The sequence below is a fragment of the Anolis sagrei genome, chromosome 11 (assembly GCF_037176765.1).
Source record: "Anolis sagrei isolate rAnoSag1 chromosome 11, rAnoSag1.mat, whole genome shotgun sequence".
NCBI classification, from domain to species: domain Eukaryota; kingdom Metazoa; phylum Chordata; class Lepidosauria; order Squamata; family Dactyloidae; genus Anolis; species Anolis sagrei.
In genome coordinates, this window is record NC_090031.1 from 35,579,226 (window position 1) to 35,593,017 (window position 13,792).

Below are 13,792 nucleotides of genomic sequence, written 5' to 3' on the forward strand. Positions count from 1 at the left end.
GGCCACTATATGCTAATCAAGGTGATCAGCTGAAACATTCCCACCTAGCTCCAGCAGACAAGAGTCCTTTGTCCCACCCTAGTCATTCCACAGATATATAATCCCATTTTCCTAGTTCCAACAGACCTCACTACCTCTGAGGATGTTTGCCATAGATGCAGGCGAAACGTCAGGAGAGAATGCCTCTAGACCATGGCCATATAGCCCGAAAAAACCTACAACAACCAAGGTGGCTTGGTCCTCCCCATCCCACAAAGATCTTGCCACAATCTATGTGAATTTGAGGCCACTAGATGGCACCAGAGCATCATGAAAATTTGCATTCAGTTCTCCCTACGAATATCACGGTCCTCAAACACTCTCTGCTTCATTCGGAAGAATGCTGCACTTGCAGAGCTCGGGCGGTGTTGTATTTTGGTGTCAATATTGACGTTTGTGGAGAGGTGGCTGCCAAGGGAGTGGAAACGGTCAACATTTTCTAATGTGTATACTTACTTTACTTAGGCGATCCCTCGTTGGACGAGTAAGATGGTCTTCCATTATGGATTTCCTTGTGGGTCCGTATGTGGCTGTTGAGCCCTATTCTTGCTCTGCATCTTCTTCCGCAGTGAGGGCATTGGTTTCCAGGTGGAAGGCGGTCCCGGTTGCGGTTGGCTTGACGCGCCTTCCTCCTGGCACATTTCTCTTTTTCGCCCTCCACTCGTGCCTCCTCAAATTCTGCAGCACTGCTGGTCACAGCTGACCTCCAGCTGGAGCGCTCACAGGCCAGGGCTTCCCAGTTCTCACTGTCTATGCCAGAGTTTTTGAGGTTGGCTTTGAGCCCATCTTTCAATCTCTTTTCCCGTCCTCCAACACTCCGTTTTCCGTTCTTGAGTTCGGAGTAGAGCAGCTGCTTTGGGAGACGGTGGTTGGGCATCCGGACAATGTGGCCGGTCCAGCGGAGGTGATGGCAGAGGACCATCTCTTCAATGCTGGTGATCTTTGCTTCTCCCAGCATGCTGACATTTGTCCGCCTGTCTTCCCAAGGTATTTGCAGGATTTTCCGAAGGCAGCGCTGATGGAATCGTTCCAGGAGTTGCATGCGACGTCCGTAGACAGTCCACATTTCACAGGCATAGAGCAGGGTTGGGAGGGGAATAGCTTTATCAACAAGGCCCTTGGTCTCCCTATGGATGTCCCGGTCCTCAAACACTCTCTGCTTCATTTGGAAAAAAAGCTGCGCTCGCAGAGCTCAGGAGGTGTTGTATTTCAGTGTCAATGTTGACATCTGTAGACAGTCCATGTTTTGCAGGCGTATAGCAGGGTTGGGAGGGGAATAGCTTTATAAACAAGCCCCTTGGTCTCCCTACGGATGTCCCGGTCCTCTAACACTCTCTGCTTCATTCGGAAAAAAGCTGCACTCGCAGAGCTCAGGCAGTGTTGTATTTCAGTGTCAGTGTTGATGTCTGTAGACAGTCCACGTTTCACAGGCATATATCAGGGTTGGGAGGGGAATAGCTTTATAGACAAGCCCCTTGGTCTCCCTACGGATGTCCCGGTCCTCAAACACTCTGCTTCATTCGGAAAAAAGCTGCACTCGCAGAGCTCAGGCGGTGTTGTATTTCAGTGTCAGTGTTGATGTCTGTAGACAGTCCACGTTTCACAGGCATATATCAGGGTTGGGAGGGGAATAGCTTTATAGACAAGCCCCTTGGTCTCCCTACGGATGTCCCGGTCCTCAAACACTCTGCTTCATTCGGAAAAAAGCTGCACTCGCAGAGCTCAGGCGGTGTTGTATTTCAGTGTCAGTGTTGATGTCTGTAGACAGTCCACGTTTCACAGGCATATATCAGGGTTGGGAGGGGAATAGCTTTATAGACAAGCCCCTTGGTCTCCCTACGGATGTCCCGGTCCTCAAACACTCTGCTTCATTCGGAAAAAAGCTGCACTCGCAGAGCTCAGGCGGTGTTGTATTTCAGTGTCAGTGTTGATGTCTGTAGACAGTCCACGTTTCACAGGCATATATCAGGGTTGGGAGGGGAATAGCTTTATAGACAAGCCCCTTGGTCTCCCTACGGATGTCCCGGTCCTCAAACACTCTGCTTCATTCGGAAAAAAGCTGCACTCGCAGAGCTCAGGTGGTGTTGTATTTCGATGTTGATGTTGACTTTGGTGGAGAGGGGGCTACCAAGGGAGCGGAAATGGTCAACCATTACACCATTAAGCTGTATTTCTGGCATTGGCTGGTGCCTTTTGCTGGAAGAGCACTTTGGTTTTCTCGATGTTCAATGACAGGCCGAGCTTCTCGTACGCTTCTGCAAAGGAGTTTAGAGTGGCTTGTAGGTCTTCCTCTGAATGCACACAGATGACGTTGTCATCAGCATACTGGAGTTCTATAACAGACAGACACACAAGATCACAAGCCTACCTCACAAGGCAGTTCTGAGGCAGAGAACCAACAATAGAATACCAAATAGTAATGTAAGAATAAGAATAATTTGGAAGCCTTCCATGAGAAAAGAGAGGCCTCTGTTCAATGTGGCCGTTTGGTGAAGGAGTAAAAAAGGCCCATAACACATTTAGAAAAGCAAGAATGGCCGCCATAATAATAATAATAATAATAATAATAATAATAATAATTAAGTAGCCATAATAATAATACTAATAATGTAATAATAATAATAATATAATTTAGAATCAAGCCTCTGTTCCACATGTCAGAGTGGCAAAGGCCAATGAAACATGAAGAAAGCAAGTATGGGCGGCCATAGCAAAAGAGGAAATGGAGAGAGATGTCCCCTCAGGCCCCATCTACACTGCAATATAATCCAGTTTCTGAATCCAGATGATCTGCTTTCGATGATATGGCAGTGTAGATCCATCTTGCATTGACTTTGCAGTCAAGACTGAAGGGATTTCAAAAGCTCAGTGTGAAGACGAATGGTGGAAGTGTGTGTCTTTTGTCTGTGGAGGGGGGGAAACACAGCCATTTTGTGGCAATTCCCATTGGAAGAAAACCTCATTTCTGAATCTTGGATCTGCTTTGGATTCCATGGCAGTGTAGAATCCATTTTGCATTGACCTTGTAGTCAGGACCAAATAGGGATCTTAAAAACTCAAGGTGAAGAGGAAGGGTGAAAGTGTGTGCCTTTTGTCTTGTGGTGGGGAAAACACAAGGCAGCCATTTTTGTGGCAATTCCCATTGGAAGAAAACCCAGCGACAAAATGGAGAGAGGAAGCTGTGGGAAAGACAACAACAACTACTGCAGGCCCTGACTCTGATTATAACCATGTGGTTAATTGTTATTAAATGAGAAAGTAGCCCCCCCAAAATAGTAAATGAATGGGCTCTTGGTTTTGTTAGCAGCCATCTTCCTTCCTTCTTCCCCTCAGGCCGCCATTTTGAATATGCCTCAGGCAAATAATGTATTTCTAAGCATAGTTTTGAGAGGGAAATCCTACTCCTCTTATATTAGTTTGCACTTTTGAAAGACTATTAAAAATAAATAATGATGATGAAATGAGAAGGTAGCCCCCCAAAATAGCGGACGAATGGGCTCTTGGTTTCCTTGGCGGCCATCTTCCTTCCTTCTTCCCCTCAGGCCGCCATTTTTGAATAACAATAGTTTTGAGAGGGAAATCCCACTCCTCTTATATTAGTTTGCACTTTTGAAAGACTATTAAAATAATGATGATGATGATGATGAAATGAGAAGGCAGCCCCCCAAAATAGCAGACGAATGGGCTCTTGGTTTTGTTGGCGGCCATCTTCCTTCCTTCTTCTCCTCAGGCCGCCATTTTGAATACGCCTCAGGCAAAGAATGTATTTCTAAGCATAGGGAAATCCCACTCCTCTTATATTAATTTGCACTTTCGAAAGACTATTAAAATAAAATAATAATGATGATGCTGAAATGAGAAGGTAGCCCCCCAAAATAGCAGACGAATGGGCTCTTGGTTTTGTTAGCAGCCATCTTCCTTCCTTCTTCCCCTCAGGCTGACATTTTGAATGTCTAATGTATTTCTCACCATAGTTTTGAGAGCGAAATCCCACTCCTCTTATATTAATTTGCACTTTTGAAAGACTATTAAAATGATGATGATGATGATTTGTATTAATTTTCATTAATTTCAAAGGATTTGGTCACTTTTTTTGTCCTTTTGCTTCAAGGTCATTCTCCCGCCTTTTTTTCCTGAGGGAAACACGAGGAGAAAAAGACGTTCGAAGTGAAAACATCCAGGAAATAAATAAGAATTAAAGTACTTCTTCTCAGGCTATAGAAGAGCACACAAAGGAGTTGTATCATTGCTATATATATATATATATATATATATATATATATATATTCATTCTTTTTGTGTGCAGAGTATTTCCTGAAACCATGAAGAGAACTTTCCCTGAGAATTCGAGCCGGACTACAGCAGGTTATTCTTATCGTATTATTAAATCGTTATTTCCATGTTGATTAAGTTTGGTCTGGATGCCTCATGGGCAGTTGTAGGGTGAACTACAACTCTCACTATGGTGACTCCGTCCCCTCAAACCCCTCCAGTAGGTTGACTCAGTCATGGGGCTTCTGTGTGCCAAGTTTGGTAAAGGTCCATCATCGATGGGGGTCACAATTTCCTCTGGTTGTGGGTGAACTACAACTCCCAGAAAGGAAAGTCAGTTCCCACCCAAACCCCTCCAGTAATCACATTTCGGCGTATCAGGTCTGTGTGCCAAGTTTGGTCCAGATTCATCGGTGTTTGGGTTCACACTATAACCTGGATGTAGGTGAACTACAACTCCCACTATGGTGACTCCATCCCCTCAAACCCCTCCAATATGTTGAGTTGGGGTGTCTATGTGCCAAGTGTGGTCCAGGTCCATCATTGGTTAAAGTCACTGTTTCCCTGGTTGGGGGTGAACTACAACTCCTAGAAAAGGAAGGTCAGCTCCCACCCAAACCCCTCCAGTCATCACATTTCGGCGTATCAGGTCTGTGTGCCAAGTTTGGTCCAGATCCATCAGTGTTTGGGTTCACGCTATTCCCTGGATGTAGGTGAACTACAACTCCCACTATGGTGACTCCATCCCCTCAAACCCCTCCAATACATTGAGTTGGTCACTGGGGTGTCTATGTGCTAAGTGTGGTCCAGGCCCATCATCGGTTTCCTCTAGTTATGGGTGAACTACAACTCCCAGAAAAGGAAGGTCAGTTCCCACCCAAACCCCTCCAGTAATCACATTTCGGTGTATCAGGTCTGTGCGCCATTTGATCCAGATCCATCAGTGTTTGGGTTCACACTATTCCCTGGATGTAGGTGAACTACAACTCCCTCATATCAAGGTGAATTTTCCCCAAGGACATCCAGTATTTTTTGCCAGTCATCGGTCCAATTCCATCTTTGCCGAGTCTGGTTCAATTCCATCTTTGGTGGAGTTCAGAAGGCTCATGGATTGCAGGTGAACTGTAAATCCCAATACCTACAACTCCAAGATGTCCAGACCAGTTCTCCCCAAAACCCACCAGTATTCAGATTTGAGCATATTGGGTATCCACGCCATTGTTGTTTGGGTTCATAGTGCGCTCTGGATGTAGGTGAACTACAACTCCCATAAATCCCTCCAAAGGCCTCCAGTATGTTTTGCTGGTCACGGGGCCTCTGTGTGCCAAGTTTGGTCCAATTCCATCTTCGGTGGAGTTCAGGGTGCTCACGGATTGCAGGTGAACTATAAATCCCAGTACCTACAACTCCAAAATGTCCAGACCAGTTCTCCCCAAAACCCACCAGTATTCAAATTTGGGTATATTGGGTATCAACGCCAAGTTTGGTCCAGATCCGTCGTTGTTTGGGTTCATAGTGCGCTCTGGATGTAGGCGAACTACAACTCCCATAAATCCCTCCAAAGACCTCCAGTATGTTTGGCTGGTCACGGGGGTTCTGTGTTGCCAAGTTTGGTCCAATTCCATCTTTGGTGGAGTTAAAAATGCAACATAATTCAAAATAATACTCAAAAATACGAACAATAATAATAACAATATATTATAATAATACAACATAATAAAATAAAAATACTAATAACAAAAATAATGATTAATTATATAAATATATATATATATTATATATATATATAAAATATATAAAGTAATATTATAAATAATAACAATAATAGCATTAATAATAACGCCCTAAAATAATATGACAACGTAATATTATTATTATTACATTATATAACAGTAATATAATAAAATAACAATAATACTAATAATAATGTAAAATAATATATTATAATAATATAACAAAATAACAATAATACGACTAATAATATAAAATGCTAATAATAACAATAATAATATAAAATAATAACAACAGTAATATTATGTTCTAATATAATAACATATTATTTTATAATAACATAATATAATATAATAGCAACATAACAAAATGAAAATAGTAATATTATATTATTATTATTATCATTATTATTTATATGTAATTACAACAGCATAGTATAATAATATTCCCAGACACTTGGACCTCATATGCATGTGTGCCGTGTTGTTGCTGTGTCAGGGAGATAGAGCAGCTGATAAATAACAATAACAATAACAATAACAATAATAATAATATTGTTATGTACAGTCTATATAATATATATATATATATATATATATATATATATATATATTATAATAAAGAATAATATGTGCAGTCTATAATTATTCTTTATTATAATATTATATATATATATATTAGACTGTACATAACATTATTATTATTATTATTATATATTATATAGACTCTATATAATATATAATAATAATAACAACAACAACAACAATAATGGCAAGCATGTATATGTATTAATGAATGCTGATTGGTTGACTAACCAACTCTTTGATGCTACAACTCCCACCTTTAGGCTGCCTTCCTGTCCCGTTGTTCAACCAGAGAAAAAGGTCCCGGCAGCCGCTCACATCCAACCCGCTTCAAAACGAGCCCGGTTCCAACAACAATGCCGATAATTTCGATTTTTCCGCCATGCTGGCAGGTAAGCAGAGGAAGCGGTTGGCCAGTTCCAACCATTATGGCTTCTCTTCCTTTTATTTCCAAGGAAGATACTCTTCCGAAAGGGAATTCTGCCTCTGGCGGGCCTTCTCTTCCTTGTCTTCTTGGATTAAGGGGAAGGGGTTGAATGCCAAGCCGTCTCGAATCTATGCAAAACCCTGCCAGCATTAATTATCGTAACAATAATTAGTCTAATTCATTCCGGTCAATGGGTGGGCGGGGGGAGAGGATAAACCACCCCTGATTTGGCTGCCTCAAAGGTCAACATGGCCAACTTCCCCAGAAATGGGAAAGCAATGGGTTGTAAACAACGAAGGTAAACATTGTTTACAACCCATTGTTTGCAACAACAACCCTATGTCATTGTTTATAAACAACGACAAAGATGTTGGCCATGTTCAGAGGCGGCGATATCATTTCAGTTTCAGTGTTGGTCGGTTTCATATCCTTCACGTGAGCAATATCTGAGCTGACTTTGAAATGTTGCAAGTGTTAGTGCTAGCAGAAGAATCACGGAAGCACTGAATGATGGACTCTGGAGTCACCGGTAAAAAGCAGGTTTCAGCTTGACTTGAGCAGTTCATAAATCCAACACACACCATCAGCGAGCAGACATGAACACAAACCGAAAGAGAGAGACACTCAAGACAAACTGCAGGAAAGGAGTTCTCTCGGACACTCCCTAATTCTCCACACAGCAAGGACTCAGGGTCACATTCTCACAGCTCTTTTGTGTAAACATACATCCTGGCAATACAATTCTATTACAGCCTATTACAATCACAATACTATCACATAAAATTGCATTTAAACATACATCATACATAAATCATACACTGACAGCAAGGAAATAGGAGGAAATGACAACACAAATCGGAGGAAAAGGTGACTGAGATGGATTGTATCATTGTGTTGCCGTTGTGTGCTTTCGAGTTGCAAAATTTATATATATTTATATATTTTATCCTCATGATCCCACGGTTTCGATAAACCTTTCTTTTTGTCCTTTTGACTTTGATAAAGATTTCGGATGGGAAAGCACCAAGCCGGAACCGACTCCGTTGCAGAAAACCGCAAGGTAGGCAAGGGAATGAAACACGCATAATCACTTACTTAAAGTTATACATGTTTTCCAAGCCTCTTGTTTCCCCGTTCCCCAACATGGAATCTTTGAAGACTAACATCTCCTCCTCTCCCGTCTTCCCTCTTAAAGATGCGAAAATGCCCCAAAGTCGAGTGCATCACAAGCAGGGCGGAACTGGAGGTAAGTCGGGCTGACAAAAATAGGCCTTTGCTTCCATGGAGAGCCATCGGAATGTTTATTTAGTTGGGATCCCAGGAATATGCTTTTTTCTGAGTGCATGGGAAGCTCTGGACTCCTCCTGTGAGCATGGAGAGAGGCAAGATGTCTGCTGTGAGTGACTTGGTTCGTTGGTAAGATAGCTAGGCCACATGCCAACTTTCCTATCTAGATGTGTAGTTGTTTAATAAGCTTGACTCTCCTGCATGGCTTAAGCTTAATTGCTGTGCTGCTGACACTAGAAGCTTCTCATCTGCTGAACTGCTGCTGCTAATGCTGTTGCTGTTATACTATACCAACAAAAGATACCTCCAAATCTTTAGGGTCCCATTTTGAGAGAAATGCAGGAAACAGCTAAAGAAAAGCAAGCAATAAGACTTCAGATGCTATCACTGATATTTTAAGCCTATTTTTCATTATTATTATTATTATTATTATTATTATTATATTTAGTTTAGTATTTATTGTTGCTGTTATACTTATGATAATATGTTTTATTACGGTAATATGTATTATTATATTTATTGTTATTGTCATATTTATTATATTTTATTATTGTTACATTATTATATGTATTATTATTGCTATGTCTATTACAATATTTTATTATTATTGTAATATTTATTATCATTATATTTATTGCTATTGTTATATTATAATATTTTTATTATTTAAATGTCATACTTATTACTGAAATATTATTATATTGATTGTTATATTTATCACAATATATTACTATTGCAATATTTATTATAATATTTATTGTTATTGTTATATATATATTATAATATTTATTGTTATTGTTATATTATTATATGTATTATTATAATTATTGTTATTGCTATGTCTATTATAATATTTTTAGTATTACTATTGTAATATTTATTATGTTGATTGTTATATCCCGCACCAAGTCCTGCGGGAGATGGTAGCGGGGTACAAATAAAGGATTATTATTATTATTATTATTATTATTATTATTATATTTATCATAATATTTTATTATTGTTGTAATCTTTATTATAATATTTATTGTTATATTGATATTTATTATTATTATAATTTATTATTATTGTATTATTATTATTATTATATTTATCATAATACTAGCCGTCCCCTGCCACGCGTTGCTGTGGCCCAATCTGTGTATATGTGTTTTGTCTGTATATATGTATATATGTGGTTTTGTGCATGCATTGTAATGTAGTTTTTAATTTATTTATTTTTTGCTTTTTAAGTCTCTTCCGCTGTGTTTTTCAGTGTTTTTATGAGTGATGGTCACTCGTTGGCCTGAGAGGTGTATTGTGTCCAAATTTGGTGTCAATTCATCCAGTGGTTTTTGAGTTATGTTAATCCCACAAATGAACGTTTCATTTTTATTTATATAGGTTTGTATTATTGTAATGGTAATATCTATTATTATTATATTTATGGCTATTAGTATATTATTATTATTATTATTATTATTATTATTATTATGCACCCCACAATCTAAAGCTAGCCAGTTCTCTATGTGTACATAGACTTGTAGGTTTCAATAATGAAGCCCCATGAATTATTTCAATGCAGGCCGGAGGAGAACAGCTCCAGCGCAAACATTTGGAAATGGAGCGACTTTTCTCCGGCTTTTGGGAGAGGAACAGAAAGCAGGCAGAGTTCGTGGTCTGAGACCAGGTCAGATTGCTGGAAGGGAAGTGGACCGAAACAGCTCAAGCTGGCCGGGAATCCCAAGGCTTTGCCCCAAAGCAGCAACAAGGCAGGAACGGTGGCAAAAAGTGGTTTGTCCGCATCTTCCGTGCCGAGAGGTGCATCGTACTCCTTTAAGCCCAACCCTTGCCGACAGGAAGCAAATGAGAAAACAGACAAGCCCATGCTTCCACATGACAACACTGTGCAGGTACAATATATGCGTAAGATATAATTACTCCATCCCCTGAACCTTAAAAACTACAGGCCGGTCTTGAACCTTCCTTTTTTGGGCAAAGTCATTGAGAAGGCTGTTCTCATGACTTTCTCACGGCTGATAACATACCTTGGGAAAACACATCATACATAATATTATAATATTATTTATTATAATATTTATAATAAATAAATATTAACAGCAACAACATAGGTTGAGGTGCCAAAGACCAACCTGGGAACCAGACAATCAATCTTACATTCCCCATATTTGCAGATTCCAAGCATTATTTTTTGACCATGACCTAAAGTATCAAGGTATCGACTCTGTCCGGATCCTTGCTGACCTTTTCCTTGGTTTCTTTGTGACAGAAAGGGCCGGGGCCTCACGCCAAGCTGAAAGAAAAAGGCAACTCTCTGAGAATCCTCTCCGCTGTCATCGAAAGTATGAAGCACTGGAGCCAGTTTGCTGAAAAAACCCCACTGCTCTTTGAGGTTTTGGGTGAGTACAACTGCATTCCCGTTCGTGTTTGCCATAACACCGCGGAATTAAAATGCTATCGCCCCAAAAGAAGACAATGTCGGCCGGTAATATTTCAGCTCAAGGTCCTGTCGGTGTTGAAACAAAGGCATACCTTTCTCTGCATTTGTTATGTGAGATTTTAAACCAAACCCAGCTGATTCCTTCAAGGGCTTGAACTCAAATTTATCCTAGTTTGTGAAGTTCAACAGGAGTTAAACATATTGACCTTCAATTTGCTTTTCAAATAGTCAGTAACTGTTGACCTTTCTGGCGGATGACAATGAATTTGTGATACTTTTGGACGAACTGATTTTTGCTGTAACCTGTATGAATTGTATAACTGTATTTTAATGTTTTTATACTGATTATTTATAATGCTTTTTCTTATTGTATTGAATCTTATGTTGTCAGCCGGCCTGAGTTCCTCCTCGGAGGTTGAGAAAACCGGGGTATAAAAACTCCAAATAAAATTAATAATAATAAATATGTAGACGCATGTTCTTGGTTTGCCTGAAGTTGTAGAGGTATAAAGGCACAGGCAACGCTTCTATCGGGGTTCTGGATGCTTTTGGACATACTCCACTCCAGGGTCCCAGCTGGAAATAAATCTGTGCTTTTGAGACCTCCGGAGCTCTCTTTGTCTCTTTTCCTGAAACCTTCTCCCTGCCATTTCAAAAGCTTTTGGCAACACATTTTTATGTACTTACTTGTTTATTTCTGTCCCGTACAGGTGTCCTGGATTCTGCGGTTACCCCTGGGCCATATGGTGCAAAGAATTTCCTTTTGCGTGATGGGAAGGAGAGTGTGCCGTGCGTCTTCTATGAGATTGTAAGTACTGCACACATTCAAGAAGTATTCTGATATTTTTTTAAAAGTTGTAAGATCGATATGTGTTTAGGGTCAATGCCCAAACAAGTTTGGGCTAGTTGATTATATTCCTGGCCTGTTTGGCTTCATGAAGAGAGAGAGAGAGAGAGAGAGCAAGAGAGGGAGGCTGGAATGAGGACAGGATGAAGAAATGGATGCTTCTGCCTCTTCACTTTGTGTTTCCTCGCCACAACTTTGTGCATGGGCAAACTTTGGCCCTCTAGGTGTTTTGGACTTCGACTCCCATCATTCCTAACAGCCTCAGGCCCTTTCCTTTTCCCCCTCAGCCGCTTAAGCGGCTGAGGGGGAAAAGGAAAGGGCCTGAGGCTGTTAGGAATGATGGGAGTCGGAGTCCAAAACACTTGGAAGGACGGCCCAAGTGTTGTGTGTCATCAGCAAACTTTCCTATGGCATAAAAATTCCCCGCACAACCTTTTCATACAAAATGATGTCTTGCGATGATTGAGTCTTTGAGTCGATTTCGAGTGCCTCCTCCCCCGCCATCAGGATCGGGACCTCCCGAGGCTGATCCGAGGCCGGGTCCACCGCTGCATGGGGAACTACGACACCAAGAAAAAGCTCCTGCGCTGCGTCTCGGTGCGCCCGGCCACCGCGGATGAGGAGCACACTTTCCAGGACTTTGTCCGTGCCGCGGACCTCGAGATGGGAAAATACGAGAAAATGAGCCGTGAAGTGTAGGCGGCTCAAACGCCTGAAGTTGTTCTAGCAACACGAATTGAAACGACCACCCAAGACTTCCTGTTTGCATCCTTGTTATGTGCTACCTTACAAATAAACTAATCTTCTTGTTTCTGTTACTATATAGATAAAAAAAATGTAATGTTTGTTTGTGGGATTAACATAACTCAAAAATCGCCGGATGAATTGACACCAAATTTGGACAGCATATACCTAAAAACCCAATCTATGTCCTTCACTCAAAAAAATTTGATTTTGTCATTTGGGATTTATAGTTCACCTCCAATCAAAGAGCCTTCTGAGCTCCACCAATGATGGAATTGAAGCAAACATGGCACACAGGACTCCCATGACCAACAGAAAACACTAGAAGGGTTTGGTGGGCATTGACCTTGAGTTTGGGAGTTGTAGTTCACCTACATCCAGAGAGCAAGGTGGACTCAAACAAGGATGAATCTGGACCAAACTTGGCACAGATACTCAATATGCCCAAATGTGAACACTGGTGGAGTTTGGGGGAAATAGACCTTGACATTTGGGATTTGTAGTTACTGGAATGTATAGTTCACCTACAATTAAAGAGCATTCTGAACAAACGACAGAATTGGGGCAAATTTCCCACACAGAACCTACATGACCAACAGAAAATACTTAAGGCTATCCAGTCCAACTTCCTTCACCAGGGCAAAAAAAATTAATCAAAACCCTCCTGACAAAGAGCCATCCAGCCATAGATAGATATATTTGATTGACACACACAGATATAGTATCCTAGATTTAAAAAGGGACTCCTAAAGAAGGACAATAATATGTAATGTAATGTTTGTTTGTGGGATTAACATAACTCAAAAATCACCGAACCAAATACAATACATAGATCAGGCCAGGGAGTGACCATAAATACCAAAAGCACCTAGAAGGGATACCAAAAGCACCTAGAAGGGACTTCAAAAGCAAAAAAAAAAAAAGAATGGTACAGCGCATGCGCAAAAATGACTACCCCAGCAAAAAAAACTCACAAAAGCATATCCACTCTCTCTTCTTGACAACAGCTCCCAGCATCCCCCAGGACAAGGCCCTTTAGGAGAGGAGTCAGTTTGGGTCGCAGTAGTCTCAGGAAGTGAGTGAAGGTATTGCAAGTCCCATCGTCCATGGTCCGTCCTCCCACAAAAATTTAGAGTGGGTCATGGAGGCTCTGTGTGCCAAGCTTAGTCCTGATCCGTCATTGGTTTGGATAACAGTCTCAGGAAGTGAGAGATCGTACTGCAAGTCCCATCATCAATGGTCTGTCATCCCACAAAAACGTAGAGTGGGTCATGGGGGCTCTGTGTGCCAAGTTTAGTCCTGATCCGTCATTGGTTTGGGTCGCAGTAGTCTCAGGAAGTGAGTGATCGTACTGAAAGTCCCATCGTAGATGGTCCGTCATCCCACAAAAACGTAGAGTGGGTCATGGAGGCTCCATGTGC

At 41.0% G+C, this 13,792-nt stretch overlaps 1 protein-coding gene across 1 annotated transcript; it reads left to right on the forward strand.

Moving 5' to 3' along the window:
• Positions 1-4,349: 4,349 nt before the first annotated feature.
• Positions 4,350-12,419, forward strand: SPATA22 (spermatogenesis associated 22). The gene is made up of 8 exons (XM_067472257.1): positions 4,350-4,404; positions 6,890-7,018; positions 8,059-8,113; positions 8,249-8,299; positions 9,905-10,232; positions 10,610-10,739; positions 11,491-11,588; positions 12,135-12,419. The coding sequence occupies exons 1-8, from the start codon at positions 4,362-4,364 to the stop codon at positions 12,324-12,326; spliced, it is 1,026 nt and encodes a 341-aa protein (XP_067328358.1). The 5' UTR covers positions 4,350-4,361; the 3' UTR covers positions 12,327-12,419.
• The last annotated feature ends 1,373 nt before the right edge of the window (positions 12,420-13,792 follow it).